At 38.3% G+C, this 20,542-nt stretch overlaps 1 protein-coding gene across 3 annotated transcripts in view; it reads right to left on the bottom strand.

Moving 5' to 3' along the window:
* The window catches only part of fam168a (family with sequence similarity 168 member A), a 37,838-nt gene extending 18,096 nt beyond the window's left edge, over nucleotides 1-19,742 (bottom strand). The window contains exons 1-2 of one of the 3 annotated variants that reach the window (XM_084718120.1): nucleotides 19,587-19,742; nucleotides 292-399 (exon numbers count right to left, since the gene is read on the bottom strand). In XM_084718120.1, the coding sequence (XP_084574246.1) occupies nucleotides 292-353 (62 nt within the window). In that variant the 5' untranslated portion in view covers nucleotides 354-399; nucleotides 19,587-19,742. Of the gene's footprint in view, nucleotides 1-291; nucleotides 400-19,100; nucleotides 19,224-19,586 lie in introns of those variants that run through there. The other 2 variants (XM_084718121.1, XM_084718123.1) reach the window with 2 other exon arrangements.
* Nucleotides 19,743-20,542: the final 800 nt, after the last annotated feature.

The raw sequence follows: 20,542 nt of genomic DNA, 5'->3' as shown, positions 1-20,542 counted from the left end.
TCGAGCTCTGTTGTCCTGGTTTCCACTACAGGATTGGACGAAGGAGTGGCCACGAAAAATTTAAGGTGCTGGAAACGACTGGGGTAAAGGTGCCTAGTAACAGAACCATTTATACTACATCTCCCATAAGGCATCTTTCTGCTCCTTGAACATTGCTTCTCTGTTATTTCAACTTACCTGGTCATTGAGAATATGGGCATGGGGAATTGTGTGTATATGTGTGTGTGTGTGTGTGTGTGTGTGTGTATATATGTGTGTGAGTGTGAGTGTGTGTGCATGCGTGCCCCGTACCTCTTGTGCGTGTCTGGTTGATACATGAAACTGAATTTGTCTGTGGGATGCCCGCTCGCCATTCTTGCTGTATGCAAATGAGGAAGGAGTGGAAGTGGATATGCAAATCTGAAATTAAAACAGCGAGAGGTCATGATTACAACGAACACAGGAAAAGGAAAAAATAAAAATAAATTAAGTTGAAAAAAACAGCAAAAAGCAAGCACCAGTGCAACAGCAAATGGTTAGTGACAGCAGCAGGGGGGGGCAGTGATTTAGACGGCGTGTTTGAGTGAGTGTTGTGGTAACTGCTGTGTCTTTAGCCACCGATGAATGCATCCAATAACTGTGCAGGTATGAAACAGTGCATGGATAAAACAAAGCAAATAGATTAAATATCGTGATATTTTGCCTCTCTTATACCATCAGCAGGTCTATGTGTGCACAAAACATCTGTTTCTAGCAGTACTGACTAGGGATGTAACAATATATTGAATATTGTGCCAAGAAAATGTCTCAGTATCGTACTGCATGGTGTTGATGTTAGTGGCCAATCGATACTGGATTTCCAGGGCCTATGCTGATATTATGGAGTACAAAATTCTGTTATACTGGCCAATATTCTTTATTTACGTTTATGTAAATTTTTTGCAATGATCCCTCAAATTTCAAACACTTGTGACAAAGGCATGTAATGCAGAGAGGGCTATTTACAGTTTGACAATAAACTTTATTGATAAAAATTACATCAGGTCACTGAAACGGTAAACTTTCTCTAGTATTTTTAATAATTATAAATAACTAAACGGAAAAAATACAAGTAGAAAAATAATAAACTAAGATAAATATAAACAGTTAAATATAGATAAAATGTTGTCTATAAAACATTATCATTTGCATTATGTTCTGTAAAACAAAATTTTTGACACATATCGGACTCCTTATACACCAATACCAATATAAATCAATAAAGCTGTGCTGGGCCAAATATTGAAGGCAATATCTACCATGATATTACATGGTTACTCATTTTGTTAAATATGGACAATTACAAAACAATGCAGCAGCCAGTAGCAGTCCTTTATTAAAATAAAAACAATTCAAATATTCCTAGACAAACATTATCCATGCCAATTTTGCACACGGTTACACATGGTTAGGTCATGACTGCTACTTTCACTGTATTTATCAAAGAAGGCAGGCAGAAGCACTTTAAATTTCAAGAAAAAACTAATTATACAAACAAAAAATGTTCTATACAGACATATTCTTAATAAATAAGTTTCACAATCCATGATTAGCTTAGCATTTTCTGACCTATTTTAAACGATAGGTTATATGGAATAAAGTGTGACATAACCGCTGGTAAGCTACGCTATGTTGTCAATGAAGCGTTACTTTTTCTTTGGACACATGAAAGACTCAGTAGGCAGGGAGAGAAGAAAAAAATACTGTGAGAATCACTGATTCTGCCTTTGATTTTGATTATTGAAAGTGAAAGCTAATTTTGATTGATTTTTGATTTAATATTGAAATTGTGACATCCCCATTCCACTAATACTAATATCTTGTATTGACTTTTAATCATATTATTCTAGTTTTTGGTATGGTTACATCCCTAGTACTGACAGACAAAACAACCTTAAGGTCATATTTGACCAATCCCTGTGTGTGGAGCCTATTTGATGTGTGTCTGTCCAAGAGTGAAGCATGAGTATGAGTGTAGGAGTATATATGTGTGTGTGTGTGTGTGTGCTGTGCAGAACATCCAATAACAAGCAGCAAAGCAAACATTAAGACAGCCAAATGAAAAAAAAGTACAACACACCCAGTGAGCGGGCAAGCGACGGAGAGCAAAACAGGACAGAGAACAAAATATAGTACGGATAGGCCGAGTCTTGCACCGAGCCATGAGTAAGCATGATCCAGTACACACATGAGCCAGAACCACAAGAGCACTGCACAGACACAGAGCGGAACGGCTGAAGAATAAATAAAGAGAGGAAAGGTTTGTGTGAGCTGTGTGTTCATCTTGTGTTTACTTGAATGTCTGAGAGAGATGGTATATGATGGCAGCGATCAGGCCAGTTCTGTCTGGATTTCATGTGTGGCTCCGTCGTGTTTTATGTAGGAGACTGCGTGAAATATGTTGTGGCAAGCTCTCTGTACACAGCACATCACCCACCCATTCACCATGTACAGGCTGTCAAAACTCATTTGTCCAATTCTGCTTCCTGTAGATACATAAATTTGAGAATAGGATTGTGCCAAAAAGACAAATTTCCAACTTAAATCTGACCGATCCATCCTGGGCTTGTGCTTCATCGCCACATGACAAATCCTTTAGATGCTTACAGCTTCACTGTCATAATTCTTGGGCATACACTGTACCGCACTGATGCCAAACGGCACCAAGTGACACTTCAAATTAGGCAAGGAGGCATTTCAGCGTTCCGTCCAGGAACACTGACGTCAAAACGCCCAAAGACACTTGACAGCTGAATGCGAGCACAAACACATGGGTGCAGTTGCTTTTCGAGTTGGTTTAAGCTTGAATTCCTTGAAAACACACACATGCAAGCCCCCAAAAATGAACAAAAACATGAACCTGTGTGTTTGTGGGTGTGTAAAACATCAAGAGTGGGGGGATATGTCAACTCTGGCTCATTACTCATATCTCATAACAAAAGAATGTCCCATGGGGAGTTGATTTACCTATTCCTGAAAATGTCTCGCACTGCATTCCTCATTAATCTACTGCATCGCCTTGCTTTAATTCCTTCCTCTAGGACTACTCTGCCTCCACCTTTCATTCCTCTCTGCTGCTCTTCTTTCTTTAATTCATCACTAGATTTCTCCACCTCAGTTAATCAGTGTCTCTACATGCAAAGGTTTGATTATAACAAGATTAAAACAAAGTGCAGAGATCACTACAACTGCCACACTTAAAAACAGCTTAGCACGATTATCTTCAATATACAATCCCTGGTTTTCCCAAAATGTCTTCAAAGCTCATTGTGCAAGTTTAAAAATTCAACACAATTGATCTGCTCAAGGACCATAAAATAACAAGACTAAAAGTCCACAGCAAGTCGAGGACAGCTGTGCTTCAAGCTAACTGCTAAAGTTGGAACAGAATACTAAAATGCTCCCAATAACATGCTGTTTATCCAAATAATGTTTACCACGTTCAATATTTTAGTTTCCTCTGTTAGTATGCTAACATTCACGACTTAGCACTCAATGCTAGGGCTGTCCTGAATATCTTTTTGGGGTCCTCATAGCTTCAGCAGTAATTATCTGATTATTTCTAAAGTCTCAGTAAGGGACAGAGATAAACGCAGACCGACAAAACACCACCAGTGACACAGAGGTGGCCAGCAAGTAAACAGCTGAGGCTTATGAGACTGTCATTAGTTTGCAGGTATTTGGTCAAAAAACCTAAGTAATGGACAAATTAAAGTTTTGACCTGATGATGATGCTAGGTCAGGGGGGTCAGCAACCTATGACTCTTTTGCCCCCTTTCCAGTGGCTCGCTGTGGCTTTGACAAAAAATTATATGGAATAAATGAAAAGTTTTTTTTCCGACATTTTAATGTTCATTAATCATTGCTATAGGTCTAAAGTGATGGTGGCTAGTCTTGAGTCTACCTAGTTTAACCATAGATGCCAAAGCCAAAAAGATCTCAGAGGAAAATATATAATCCAATAGTTGCAGCTCCAGACAGATTTTTTTCTTTTAATAATAAAGATTGCAGCCCCCTACAGTAGATGTAAACTGAGGTGTTAAATTAGCACTTTGATCTTTTTTTTTAAATATAGCTTGGTTACTTTTGATACTATCTAGAATTGTATTGTTTTTTAAAACTGGTTTTGCAAAAGTATTGAATATCCATACTTTTGACAAACTTAAGAGTTATTACAATTCATCCAGACAAGAGCATAAATACATTTAAAATTCAAACCACCATTACTGTGGGGTTGCCATGGTAGTAGGTGGTACATGGTGCTATTAATCTTAACAAGTGTTGAATATTGAACAAAATCATCAAATCAGTTACAATAAACCATGCGAGAGCTTTAGTCAAAACATTACCTTATGTGGTGGGTATTTAACTGAGCTAAGTTGTAATATGCTTGTAAATATGTAGATAGAGGGAACAATGCTCATTAACACATGGACAGGTGGCTAAGCTAACCCTGAGGTCTACACACAGACAGACAATTGTAGCTGTGTCCGGATAGAGTGGAGAAAGACCAACGTGTTCATCTGTATCTGAGAGTGAGTGAGTGTGTGTGTGTGTGTGTGCGTGTGTGTGTGTGTGTGTGTGTGTGTGTGTGTGTGTGTGTGTGCAGGCAAAGGTGACAATAAATGAATGGGTGAGAACAAGAGGGGCACCAGATTGAGTCTAATGAAGGTGTGTGAGGAACACAGGATGGCAGAGATGTATGTAATGAGTAGGAGTGTCTAATCACAATTCCTTTTGTTTTCAGGCTTCAGGCTCTCTATTCCTACAAAAAAAAAAAAGCTGTTCTGGCCAGAAGACCTTCTGTTCGACAGACCACTACCATGATTTTAAAAGACCATTCTCCAGAGGACACTAGCCCTAAAGAGACAGAGAGATGGTACATTTATTTGTAGGACAGAGTGTCAAGGAGCAGAGACAAGTCTACATCTCCTCTATGGTTTGGAAACATTTTGTGCACTTCAGGCATACATCATAAAGAACTAAAGATGACACCATATTGTTTGTTCCTTGAAAATGTGAAAAAACACATTCATGCTTGCTTATAGGCCAGAACCACCATCAACACTGCTGCTGCAGCTGGGCAACTGGGGCCAAACATTTGTTTGGTGTGCTACACCTTTTCCTGTAAAGGAACAATATGCCAGAAATACACATATGCAATCCACACTAGAGTCAGACAACATCAGTTGCCATCTCGGTCTAGGGCAGCAAATAATACTAACAACTAGAGATGTTCCAATACCATTTTTCCCCTCCAGATATGGATTACGATACCTGAACTGTGTACATCAGGTACTGAGTACTGCTGCGATACCAGTGTGTTTTAAAAAAAAGAAAGTGTTGCTGGTGTTATTTACCAACAGCATAAACTGCTAACCCTGTATGATTGTTAAACATGGACTGATATAAATGAATGTCATAGAACATGACTTTACCATCCCATGAAAAAAAAAATGATGTAACAGATACTGCTGGGAAATAACAGGATCCTGTTTCAGGGTTAATAAATTATGTGGTATCAGATCATTTCATAGACACATGCTGTATACACGATACTGATGGCAGCTTTTTAGGTGGTATCAGATACTGAGATCAGTATGAGAACAAACCTACTAAATACTAATGATTAAAAAGCTTTAACTAGGAATTATTACACAGATTTGTTAAATACTTAACTCTAATTCTTACGTCTGTTACTTCTCAATAGCAGACCGTTGCTATGGACACAGTTCTGATCATAGACACTGGAGGAGCAATACAATGACTTTTATATCCATGAAATCATTTTAAAATGGATATTTTGTGTCAGGGTTCATTTCACCATAATGAATTCTCTTGATTAACTCATCGATTAATTGACTAGTCACTATGCTACAGCTCTAGATTCATTATTTAGTCAAGAAATGTCTAAAATAATGAAACATGTCAATAACAAGTTACTGGTACCCAAAATAATATCTTTAAATTGCTAGCTGTTAAATGTTCAGCATCAAGAATAGGTTAAGTATATATTTAATTAATGACTTAAAATTATGATCACCGAAAAGTTCTGATCATATAAGCTTATATCACAGGGTATTAGCCTACATGTGTATAAGTCCAGTAACACAAACAGCAAAAGGCTTTTTTCTATGAAGCAGTTGCAGAGCTGCAGGTACGTGATGTACACCGAGGACAAACGGATGGTCTGAATCTAGATTTGTACTTTTTAATGCCTCCTTTTTTGGCAGCTACATTTTTCATTGGTGCTATACACACATTTTCTGAAAAATGACTTATCTGTCTGTCCACTCTTCCCTCCTTGCTGCAAACACACCTGACTTCAAAGACAGCAGGGTTAGCAGCAGTGTCATATCACTGCATCAGTCAAAGGGCTGCTGCTCACAAGGGACTCTGTACATGTGACACCGAGTGTTTTCACTCATCTGCTGACAGCCATTACATCTCTCAGTAGGTTATGATGACAATCAAACCAGTGACCATGTCACCACAATTCTGGCTTTGTAACAGCTGGCCCATCCTCGACATGGAAATGGGCTTCACTTCATTTTTATTTCTGCTACCTGCCTATGACACTGCAACACTAAAAATCATTTATCAGAAAATTGGATTTGCACGGAAAACTGACGCTGCTACACAACAGCCAAAAGATAGTGGGTGCTGTCTAGTGGATGATGTTTACAATGCTGATTTGACTTGTTTAGTGGTTTCTGTAGGTGGCTTATCACTATGACACTGTCCAAATACTAATTTACGCATTTCATTCAAGATTCTCCTCACTTGCAAGGGACTGGGCTTTATTTTTTCGTTTTTTGTATGATAAATGTTGCTATACAAACATACCACAACATAACGATCACCGAACACACAGCAACAATTACTATCATGAACAATGAATCAGTTAATTTCTTTTGTTCAATAAAATATCAGAAAATTTTCGTGCTGATCTACTCAAATTCCTCGTTTTATCCAAAAATAAATCCCAAAGGTATTAAGCTTAGAATCATGAATGACAAAAAAAAAGAGAGAATTAAATCCTAAACTGTTGAGAAAGTAGAACCAAATATTTGTTTGGTTTTTTAATGTCAAATTATGTAAAGATTGACAAAATAACCTAGTTGCGTATCGTTTTTGTGTCAGACGACTATTATTTAAGCTATAGCCACAACCACTAACAGCGACATTAAATTGTACTGGGAGCTCTCCGTCTGTCTCGCACACAAACACACACCGATCAGGGATTCATTCAGTGCTGACTGACATTATTCAGGAGTTCATTCTGCTCCCTGGCTTAACCTCAGTTACTTTTCAGGACTTTGTTAAGCTTAAACTCTATTAGTGGGACTTCATTTGGGCTGAACTCACAAGCTATAGCCTCGAGGGTTAGGAACGAAAACACAACTCGGTTGCCTGCATGCTGTTGTTTTGTGAGAGCTCAGCAATGTGACAGTCAGGTCTTGCCTTGTTCCAGATCTTTTAGCTTGTGCCCACGTGTTTAATTTTTGCATGTTAATAATATAAATATGCGCGCATTTCAAAACAATAACGTTGGTTCCACTCCATAAAGGGAGATTCCTGCAGCCTAGGGGGACCAGAAGAGGTAATAATGAGGGAGGAGGAGGAGGGAAGGATTGTGAAAGAATAAACCTCTCACTCACACACACTCACACACATGCACACACAAAGAGCTACCATTCCTGGAGAACATGTACAATACAACACAACCCCCACACTGACTCTATCCTCCCACATAATACCTCACCAGGCATCTACTCTTTAAGCAACAAATCAAAACCGGTGGGCGTCATCACACTTCAGCACTGGGGAGAATAGAACTGAACAGCTTTTATTTTTTAATCCACAGGAAGAGAGCATTTCACTTGGGTCATAATAAGGAAACCGAAAGAAGAATTGTAATACAATAAATTGCTGAGTCCAAAATGATGCATCAGTAGTATTTTTTTTTTCTTGCTGACCATTTCACATTCAAAATACCTACCGACATAATGAGTCACACTTTTAATATAGGGCTAAATCTGGCAGGTCCTGTTTGTTGATTTTATTCTTTAGGTTACACTTTCCTGTGAAGAAAATTAACCTGTAGTGGTTACCCACATTGTGACAGACCTTAATAAATAAATATGCCATAAGATAACTAATTCCTGCTTCTAAAACATGATTATTTTCTTTTTTTTTTTGGTCATCTCTGAAAATTAACTGAACACCTTTGGGTCAAAACAAGCCAATTAAAAATTTTACCTTGGCTTCTGGGAGAATGTCACAGACATTTCTCATTAGGCCTATTTTCTGACATTCTGTTGAACAAACAGCTCATCAATTAACCGAGAAGACTTTCCAGTGCAGACTGGAAGATTCTTGATAATGAAAATAACTGTTAGTCGCAACCCTACTGACCATTAAAAATAAAGCTTTCTTATAGCTCCTGAAAGCTTGGTTTCAAATTTAAAATATTTAACAGTAAATACTATAGCTGCAACCAACGATCATTCACATTGTTGATTAACCTGCAGATTATTTCCACAATTCATTTGTAAAAAATGTAAAAAAAAAAAAAAAAAAAAAGTGGAAAATACTCATAAAGTGAAGTCTTCAAATTGCTTATTCTGTTCAACCAACAGGTCAAAACCCAGAGACTCTTGCAACCGGCAAATGTTTTACATTTTTGTTTGAAAAATGACCTGAAAATGGCTCATCAATTAGGACTATTAAAATAGTCTGCAACTAATTTTCTTTCGATTAATCTACTAATCGTTAAAGCTCTACTAAATATTCATGGCTTTGCAGGATCCCATCACTAGGAGTACAATGATACAGAAAAATATGTTTTCAGTGGCTTTAATAGAGCAGAAATCCCAACGGCCACATGATATCTAATGCAGCAAAGACATGAGGGACAGACTAACTAGTGTTTGCCATCACAATCATAACCGACATCCATAAACAAGTCAAACACCAAATCCATCTTGCTGCAATATTCAAAGGCGGTGTGATGGAATCACAAGCAGCCCCTCTTCCACACAATCAAACTTGCCCTGCAGCAACGAGCTGCGATCAGCCCTGGGCTATTTTAGATCTAGGACAGCACTATACACTTTGGGACAGCATCTGCCCTTTTCTCTATGCCGGCTTCCTCCTCCTCTATTCTCCTTTACAAAATCATCTCATCAGTCACACACCTCATGGGCCTGCATCCCTGGATTATGTGACAATATTGTGCCGGCCCACTGAAAATGGAAATGGTTTTCATACGCAAAGCGCCTATACCATGACATAAATGCCCATCAACATTATCCATTTATGGAGATTTTTACCCCTTCTGTGGTCCTTGGTTGGTTGCTAACACACACTGAGGAAGTGCTACACTACAGTTAATAGTATGGAAGGTTTTATAAGGTGTTACCAATAAGGTCAGACTGATCAATGTCACATTTTTAGGATATCAAAATACTAGACCTCTGTAATTGTTAAAACTTAAAAGGGATAGTTTGGATTTTCTGAAGTGGAATTTATGGCTGCATCTAATAATAATTTTCATAGTTGACTGGTCAATTATTTTCTCGATTAACAGTTGTTTGGTCCATAAAATGTCAAATGGTGAAAATATTTGTCTGGGTTTCTCAAAGCCCAAAATGACATCCTCATACGCCTTGATTTGTCCACAACCTAAAGACAGTCTGTCCTAAAAGAGTAAAGGAGCCAGAAAATATTCTCATTTGTGAAAATGAAATCGCAGAATTTTTCAAACCGATGAATTGAAATTAATTGTATATGGTATGTATCCATAATCAGTGTAATACCTACAGTAGATTATGGTTGGTGTGCCCTGAGTTTGAAGAAGTAACAGGAGTAGCAGTCTAGGATGGTAAGCAATGTACTGCTCAGATCAGCAGCAAACATTTTAGCTACCTAAAACAGGCCCACCAAAAGTAAATAAATAATACTAATATCAGTTTAGGTGTACGCTACATTCAGAATATTTTCACTGCTTTATCCTGCCATCAGACCTTCTTTTTTTCTGGTGGGAAAACTGCTGTTACATGAGACATATATCGCTCTTTCCAAAGCAACCAGACCCCTTGGATAAAATCAGCAATTTTACCACACACAGCACAAGAGAAGCTGATCAACTGTCAACTTGTCTGTGTTATTGTGTGACTTTTGTTTTGAAGCATTAGTTCAGATTCACCAAAGTCAAACACACACAAAATAACACAAAAACTAACCAACTGAGGCAGCAATAGACCAGCAACTCCCATCTTCTGGGAGGCAAAAGTACTGTTTTTGCCAAAGAAGTCAGTGACTTTGGAGATAGCGATATTTGGCTTATATAATGGCAGTTTCCCGCCAGATGAGACCCTGACTACAAGGTAAAGCAGTGAAAATATTTTAAATATAACCTTCTCTTAACCTGATATTTTTTTGGTGACTAAAACACCTTTTGCTGCGGACCCTGTCCACATCAGTCCATTGCTTAGCTTCCTACACCAGTACTCCTGCTGCTTCTCCAAACTGGGGACATGCTAACTGCCATTTACTGAAGGTAATATACAGACTATGAATGCACTCTGTACCTCATACAATGCCAGAAATCCTAACTACCCCTTTAAGTAGCAATCGGTCAGTTACAGGTCAGTGATTCTTTTACTACAGTACCTAGTATGAGTCATGACTATCCTTTAGATAAAATCTTTCAACACTATGATGGGCTATGCAGAAAGAAATCTAAAATAATCTACAGTTCATGGAGTCAAAAGTTAGCAGCTTTACCTTCAGTGATGAGGTTGCTGAGAAAGTTGTTCCCAACAAAAGGAGTCCTTATTTAAGGTGTTAATTAGAGGCTTCTGTCTAACTTTCTTAAAAGGGAGCATCAAGTAATTTGACTTTTAATGAGTTCTCACAGCAGCTAGGGAATTAAAACATTGATAGTGGGCCTGAACGATACTGGAAACAAGACTAGAGGTCTACAGTCATGCTAATGGCCTAGTGAGGCTGCAACACTCATTATACACAAGACAACAAAATTATTGGATGGATCACACATGGAGAAAAGTTTGCCAAGGGATATCTATAGCTGGATACCATGTTGCCATGGGCCAAATCAAATTCACCGCTTCAGAAGAGCCAGAAAATCATGCAAGAACTCTGGTGGAAAACTGATTACAAGTCGATCATTGCCAACCAAGTGAACTTTTAAGGGAACTGGAAGGAATGGCATTTATATTTCAATATTTCTCCTTCTCACTATTTAGCTTCACAAGACTTTAACCAATGCTAATCACTTCTGTGATAGGAGAGCTATTAAAGCTGCATAATTACAAATGAAAAAGCTGACTGGCATGTCCATGTATTGTATAGGCCTAATGGATCCTCAACACTGTAATCACTTAATGTAGGTAATAACTATAAAAAATAAAGATGCTGTCAGTAACCCATTTCTGTTTGAGATGCAACGATTCTAATTTTCTTGGCCGATTCCAATTTCCGTTTTTTCAAGGGTCTGATGTGCCAATTCCAATTCTCAGCCTTTCTAAGAACTATAAATGACAGCAGTCACAAACATTTTTCAAACTTTTCTCGTAAAATTAAATTGAATGTTCATAAAAAAAAACAAAAAACAAAAACACTGACTATTACATAATTTATACATTTTCTCCAAAAGTACTTCAGATTACAGCCAGGCATTATTATATTAATATTGTCTACTAGAGGGAACATGTTCTCGCGGGATTTTGCAGGATCTTGCAGGGTGTGATTTCGCGTGAGCGCATGTGGAAGCAGACGTAAACAAACGAGAGACTGACGCAGCACAACAGTTTGCTGTAGTTAGTCTTTGCAGTGAGAAAAACAGAAGCAGAAGTTAAATGAGTCTGGATGAGAAAATGTTTGAGGAGACACAGGTTGTTTTATTCTTCAGTCAGAACAGGAGGTGTGATTTTAACTGTCCGTCTGTGAACGCCAGTCTGCTGCTGGCTAACACTGATGTTTGGCAACACCATCAGCTGCTCCACCTCATTGTAGATTGTCTGTCTTCTCTCTATCCTGTTCTTGAAATCTATCGCTAACTTCGACTTCATGCAAGCATGTGTCTGAGTGTGTGCTGCTGTGATCAGCGCTGTTGAGGGTGTGATGTTACGGTCAGTGTCTGCTGCGCACATGACATGACCATGGTGCAGAGCATGTTTACGAATATGATGGCACAGAATTGGTTATGCGACGCTGACCAGCCGGTCACCAGTCAGGGCCGGTTGCGCAGAAAACTGTCCAGTTCTGGTCTCTGGCCAATCAATCAGTGCATCCTTTGTTCCAGTACCTTTCTGTGCGTTTGACTGCGAGACTTACTTACTGCAAACCCTGAAGCTCAAAGGTGATCTTCAGACTGACTGCTTGAAACAGGTGCATCAATTTGTATTGATTACTTACAAATGTCACATCAATCCAATTATCATGGGAGAGCAAATAATAATCTGCTGGGCAAAGTCAAAATTCTCATATGGTCATGAGTTTAATTTTGACTTTTAATAAACTTAAATATTTTTAATTGCTGCTCTGGAAAAACAACAAGAGACAATTTGAATTGATATTTACTATAGGGAAAGAGCCATAATCTAGCAGATAAACACTTCTGTAAGCTTTTGGTTTTTAAAAACTCTAAGAATGAGCTGCTATAATGACCAGGTCCTATTAGCCAGTGTTTAAAAGAATGAAACCCGATTCTAATGTGACGATCACTTGATTCATATTCTGAATAATCTGTGAGAGTTTCAGAGAAAAGAAATGCACGGGGACAGACACATAAGCAAGCACACACAAACACACAAAAACACACACAAGAGAACAGACAGCTTTGTGAGCAAGGACTTGGTAGTTAAACCCATGATAAACAATCAATACCTCCAGGCAATATTAACAGCAGACAGGCATTATTGCCTGCGGCAGAGGTGGGACTAGACAAACACAGGAGAAAACCAAAGGAGACCGTGATAATATTGTAGTTGAAATAGCAACCAGTAATATTTACTGTCTCTTTGCACAAAGTCACCATTATTAATAAGCAAGGGAGTGTTTAAGAATGCCCGATCAATGCCAGTCTTTCTCGTTGCTTTAGTGGCTGTGGATATTTCAAGCTTTCTAAACATACAGAGTCAACCTGGGCCTTTGTTTTTTTTTTTTTCTTTTGTCTTTCTGAGCTACCAACAGCACACAACGCACATAGCTAGGATGCATCAGATAGATGCTCTTGCTGCTCTGTGTTAGCTGGAGGTAAAAGTAGTCAGCTGTTTGCTTCCAACTTAATAAGTCAACAGTATTGCGGAGCTGTCCATATTTTCACAGTGTATTTCCCTGCCTCTTTCCTCGAGTGCAAAAAAACAGCAAATGGAATAAACAATATAATAAATAAATATAATACATTTTTATCCATCATTTCTGTGATCGATCAGCTTGTTGCAAATGTCTGTTTCTTTTTCGTTGTTCAGTGAGCTGTCATACCATTTGACATGTCACTCTATACCATTTTAATAAAAGCTCCTCCATCACTGTCCTGGTAAAATAGTGCCCATTAACACCACTTTAAAAACATAAGCAATTACAGTACTGTTGTCTGATGGCATTTTTTGAATACTTTATTTTGCTTAAGTCTGTTATTATCCCTTAAGTGTAATTAGATCTATGTTTATTATGAACACTGCTATTGGACAACAGCATAAAATAATACTATTGATCATGCCTGTAGGTATCACTAATGAAACAACAGCCCGCAGCGCAGACATGTGTACACATGTATGTACCCCCCTGCGACTAACATCTGAATGCATTACAGCTTTGCCTCCAGGGATCGGTTCAACCTTTTATTCCAGTCCTTTATTCCCACCTGCCCCTGTATACATGCACACGTGTGTACACACACACACACACTTAGATCAAAGATCAATCACCAGGCACCGATTTTATCAAGACAATGCAGGTCAGGAATCTGTTTGAGCAGTTGTTAATGAGTTGATCTTTTAAAGCAATGAGCTCATCTCATTCAAACTCAACACAAAGTAATGAGACACATCGATTCGGCTAAGTAATTGTAGGCCATCACAGTAAGAGCACAATGCTACTTTAGGACGCCTTAAAGATATCATTCCTTCCATTTACTCACAAATTTAAATGAAATTATGTGATTCTACAAAATATCTCGACATTCACCAAAACGAGCAAATTTGACTTGATCTGGGGCTTTTCAAATGTGAGCATTTACTGCTTTTGCTTGTCTTAATCTGTTGTAAAATCAATATCTTTGGATTCTGGACTGCTGGTCGGACAAAACAAGATGCGATGACGTCACTTGGACCTCTGTGACATTGTGATGTACATTTTTCACCATTTTATTGTGTTTTACAATCAAAACAACTGAGAAAACAATTAGGATAATTAATAAATGAGATCAATACCAGTTGAACATTTGTGCCCTTTACACTGAAGATGCAGCTCCTAATTTTCTGCATGTTAAAACTTAAACAAAGACAAGTAAGAATCTGGAGTTGCATATGGTAAAGTTATTTCACCCTCTTCTTGTTAGCATGCACTGAAAAAGTCACCAAACGGGTAATGTTAACATGACTAAGTGATTTATTAAGCTGATTAAAATTATTGGCACAGGTGCAACAATAACAAATCTGATCAACATTTCTTAATAGCAAGGTATAGAAAGCCCCCCCCCCCCAAACTCACCCCCATGAAGAAACAAAATATTTTATCTTGTGAATTCTTGTTATTTTGAAATTTTATTTTGAAAGTATGTGTTTTTGCTTCCTGTCATGCAGCACAATGACTCAACTCTGCTCAACGTGATGCATTGTCCTGTCAATATAAAGTTTAATATTAAGTTATGCTTCAATGGTGGTAAAGATGCATTTCAGTAATTAGCCTGTTAAGACATTAGCCTCACCAAATGTTAAGGTAATTGCTAGCCCAGCTAGTTTGCCATGTATCACTGTATACATACAATTAACATGGTTACTGCAACCGTTGTTTAATATTCACACAGTCACACAGAGTATGCTGATCTAACTTTAGAGTTCTTAAATGCTTTTAATTCATGCTGTTGTCAGTGACAAGTCAAATATACGCAGTAAAGAGCTAAAATCAAACTGATGACTCATGTCCATGTAGTGGTCAATCACCTTCCACTACAAGCAACTAGCAGGCTGGCTAGTTAGGCAGCTAACACTAGCTGACATGAGTTGTAATAATAATTTATATACACTCACAACACAAAATACAACATATATTACAACACTGTAATTAACAATATTAAGACTATAATAACGATAAATATAAGAAGAGGCGGTATCATTCGCAGTGGTTTAAAATAATTATGCACAAAGTCTGCCTTTTTTACTTTATCTTCTTTGGCTCCAAAACAAATGTTTGATGGTTATGATTCATCTTGTAGTTAGTTGGCTTGGTTCCAGGTGTAACACTCTTCATATAAAGATTTTCTAACGTCAGTGGAGTGAATGAATTCATTCAATTCACTTCCAAAACCTCTTCCAGAGTCACTGAAAACATGGGCAATCACTGTTGAGCTCTAAGCACATGGATACAGCAATATATCAATTCAAACAAAAGAAAGCTTTAATACAGATGTAGATGTCGAGGTGGGGAATGTGCAGTTCTGATTGTTTGGGATGCTGCTCCAAGTTTGCTAAATGTCAGTCCAAGCAAATGTAGGGTTTGTAGGCTATGTTAAAAGTCTATGTATTGCATATAATTTCTTCTGTATTCAAAGCATTGCTGCACTCCAAAAAATGTATGAATAGAATTAACACTCTAAGCTCCAGTGCTGAATGCTTCATCTATAGTTGTTCTTCAGGTTTGTTCGTGTACTAGTTTTTACTTACAAAAAAATGTTACTAATCAAGTTGAGGAACTGAGGGCTGCACACCACCAGAGGAGGGTGGATCTGGAAGCTGTTGTAAGTCTGTAAGCATTTCGTTCACAGACCTCTGATGAGCAACTCATTAAGTGGTTCAAACCACCCGGGAATTAAGTGTTGGAAAGACAACAGTCTGTTACAGGACCACTGACTCTCATAACATTAAGTGACTCCAGCTTTCTATAGTCTGACAGTTTTACGGCTGCATTGTACAGCCCACCATTCATACACATGAGACTACGCTCAATGCATGCCAAAAACCACATGCCCCCCCCACTTTCCTCTAGCATGGCAGACAGGGGTCACCTTAGACTATAGAGGATGAAACTGAGCTGGCAAATACTTCAAACTCCTTGACAGATATTTGGCTCAGTTCGGCATCATTCTATTTTTTTTAATAATTCTAGTTCTTATCCTCCATCACCAATATACTGTGATGTATTTCTCAAGGATGACCATTGTCCTTGCATTTAATATGCCTTCATCAGGGGGATGCAATTTCACCAGATGCTTCTTGATTTCACTAGAGTCTTAAAAAGATTGTACACAGCCTTTTTAATTTATGTGTGTTTTTTTTCATTAGGTAGAATCAATATGACTCCTATGATGTTCAGTCCAATGAAGGGAGAGATTTCTTTGAGATGTTATAATAAAAAACAGAAAAGGTAGTTTATTTTAGAATAACTCATAATAAAAAATGAAAATAAATGACATCACGGACTGTCTACCATACATGGAGCAGTGTGCTGCAGGATCATATTTGAACGGTACACACTTCTTACACTGTGTTATGCTGGTGAGGGGCAAGAACAGTAGTATCTCAGAAATCCCTTTAGACAGATAAGGTTTTTTGAATTAAATAAGATTAGTAGTCAATGACTAAAGCAGGTAATCTCCCCCCCCAAAAAGGAAATGATTGTGAAGAGGATTCATTTCAACGATAAGACAAGTAAGAAGAAAAAAGAAGAAATAATACGCCTTTAGCATTTTGTGTAATCCTGTCTCTTTTGCACTTTGTGAGGGTGCATTTAGTTTTTGAATTCTGAGATGTCAGTGAGTGCAGTGATACCCTGTGGGACTGTTTCATCTCTCCTAGTCCTGAAAGTCAATGACTCAATAACTGAGCAAAAACTAATCAACAAGAGATTTGATAATCAATTAATTGTTGAAGTTGTTCATCGTTTGCTATTTCAAGGAGGATTTGCTGCTTTTCCGATCATTATCATTGTAAAATAATTACCTTTTGTTTGGAACAGTTGGTCAGAAAAACGAGAAATTTTAGATTAGTTTTGATTTTCACCATTTTCTGACATTCTGATCAATAATTGTTTGATCAAAACCTGATCTGCAAATGAATCAAAAATGAAAATAAACATTAGTTGTTGCTCTAATCTCTACATCAGTCACACCAAGATAAATGTATTTTGCATTTGCAGGTTAATCTTTATTTTGACTTGGATTGTAAATAATTATTTTCTATGTCCACTAATCTGTCGACTGTTTTCTCAATAGACCATTTAGTGGTTTTCAAGATGATGTCCTCAATCTTGTTTTGTCTGAAAGATATATAGTTTACTGTAATAGAGGAGAAACAAAACCAGAAAATATTCACATTTAAGAAGATGGAATCAAGAGAATTTTGACTATGTTTTCTTCACAAATAAATCAAACTGATTAATCTGTTATCAAAATAGTTAGCGATTAATTTAATAGTTGACAAGTAATCAATTAATAAGCTTTACTTCTGACTGTAGTCGGGGTCTTCATGTACTAAAACTGAACCTCACCACATGTTCGTGATAAGCCTCTGGGTAAGCATGGTGCAGCAGATATAGTGAAGGTGAACCACCTAAATTCAGTATGCAAATATTTACGTTTGCTGAATAGACACTACACTTCATTTCAATATTTTCAACGATTCTCAAACATGCCACAAATACAGTACAAAACTCACTTAAAAGTCTGATCTGCAAATTAATCCATAATGAAAATAAGCATTATTTGCTACCACAATCTCTCAATGAATCACACAATGACAAGAAATCCATCGAGCTGCAATGATTAATCAAATCGTTTATTATTAAATTAACTACCAACTATTTTGCTAATCAATTACTTTTAAAGAAAAAAGTCACAATTTTTTAATTACAGCCTCCCAATTGTGAATATTTTCTGGTTTCTTTAGTTTTCAGTGACAGTAAACTGAATATCTTTGGCTTGTGGGCAAAATACTACATTTAATGACGTCACATTGAGTTTTGGGAAACGCTGATCAACATTTTTTGGGCCAAACAACTAACTGATTAATCGAGGAAGTGTTTCACAGATTAAACGATTAAGAAAATCATTGTTTGTTGCAGCCTTAGAAATCTATATTTCGAATTTGTAAGTTAATACTTGACAGGGGCTGGAGTCTTCATGTAACTAACGCTGAATCTCAAGAGGAAACAATTGTTTAAAATGAACCTGACAATAACTGGTGCAGCAGATATACTGAAGGTGAACCATCTAAACCCAGTATGCAAACATTTACGTATGCAGAATAGACGCTTCACTTCACTTCAATATGTATGATAATTCCCAAACACACAACAGATGCAGTACAAAACTCAGTTCAAAACAAATTACTACCACTCCGAAATACAAATGTTTTGTTCATAATGGAGGCTGTAGCCTGGAGGATACAGCGTAGTACGCAGGCATTTGTATTTACCACCACATCAGTGGTTAATATGTAGTTATATCTATCAGAGCATGGCATGCACTGGCAGTGCACTGCATTCCTGAGATAGCAAGCAACGCCAAAACAGCAATGGTTGGACAAAAATGGTCACACTCAAACAAGCTTAAGACACCATTTTGAAAACCCACCGATTTCTAGATAACAACTCCGAGATGCCATCTTGCCAATTATCACCAGATTAGCTACCGTTAGCATGTGTATTCAACCATTCCGAAGCAGCCCATGCAGGAATCTATGCGGGTCACATAATACTAACGTTAGCTTAGCTTTGCCTGCTAGCCTGAAAAGACATCAGCTAACCCGCCGTAGCATCCCTGCATCCCTCGGCACACGCTGCTGAAATTGCTAATTAGCGAGCTAGCTGGGGGAAAGACAATGAAAAACACTCACAGTAGGTCAGACCGGACTGCACCGGAGCAACAGCGACTAATTTTGCCGCCTGACTGCAAACCACTAACGTTAAACCCCACACCGATACGACACTAATATCACTTTCAGTCCGCTATTTGAGCTAGTCCGTTTAGCTTAGCCCGCTAGTTCCCCACTGTGATATTTTTTCCCAGGGCGCCGAAGGAATGACCCGCCCTACTCAGCCTCTGATTGGCTTATACTGATATTGCTAATAATTACCACGCCCCATGCCTAATTCTAACCAACCAAACCAACGAAGGCAGCGAGTGCTAGACTATCAGAGGCAGAGTAGGGCGGGCCATTCTTTCGCCATCCTAGGAGAAGAAAATTGGCTTCACCACTGTAGCCACCACGGAGGACAATTGAAGGGATACGGAGGGAAAAAAAAGACAGAAAAAACGAACAAGTAGCAAGTCGACACATGGACATTCCTGCCCTCCATTATAAACAGCGAGCGAGACTTACCAAAGTCACTCGGTCGAACAAAAAAAGATTCCCCGTGTGCGTACGTGCTTTCTCCCTTGTGTGCGTGAGCTCTGCCTCTGGTCGGTGCGGACTGGCTCTGCTACAGCAACGTTTTGTCGGGCCAGTGGCGCAGGGAAGACAGCTTTCACCCGAAGAGACGGCCACCGTGTGGGGGATGGGGATGCACTGCCGGGAGGGAGAGAGGAAGGGAGGGATGGATGCAGGGATGCAAAGAGAGAGGAGGGGGGGCACCGATAACATACAGGGGTTTTAATAATAGACAAATGATAATAATATAGAGATCAATATAGTAACAGAAGGAAAATCAGAAGATGAGTGACTGAATGTGTTTAGTTTCTGTTGTTCATTTTGACATATATTAATGGCCCTACTCGCATTCACTCAGTAATGGATCGTTTGATTTTAAGGGTCAATGCAAATCGATTATTATAGGCTTATCTACTGATAGATGATGAAGAAAGATAGTATAACTGGTAGGCCGTGGTGTAATCGCAGTTAGTTCTGTGCTTCGTTTTTGTGTGTGTTTGCACTTTATTGATTGATTGGTTTTTGTGCTGGTGAAAACTGACCTATACCAGCACGTCTTTGCATATTTTTTAATCTTGTTATTACCAGGAGTAGTACACGCTGTTTTTGTGGTGTTGGTGTATGTCAAAACGAGCCTGCTGGTGTGCGTCTTTGTAATCAACATTTCCAGGCAGGAAAGTGTGTTATTTGGTCAGCAGCACTGTGGTGGTTAAACGGTACTGCAGCAGTTGGAAGTTCAATAATTCAGTTTCAGTTGCTTCTGTCTAATGCATAAGAACAACCACAAATTTTTTGCCTCAAAGGAAAGCAGCGCCATCCAGTGGTGGTGAAGTGCATTGTAGCGCAGCGCCTTTGCACAGCTATTGTAGTGTATACAATGAATACAGTTTATTTCATTTAATTTTATC

This window comes from Lutjanus erythropterus, chromosome 4 (assembly GCF_056507025.1).
Source record: "Lutjanus erythropterus isolate fLutEry1 chromosome 4, fLutEry1.hap2, whole genome shotgun sequence".
NCBI classification, from domain to species: Eukaryota; Metazoa; Chordata; class Actinopteri; order Lutjaniformes; family Lutjanidae; genus Lutjanus; species Lutjanus erythropterus.
This window is presented reverse-complemented; position numbering and strand designations above follow the sequence as displayed.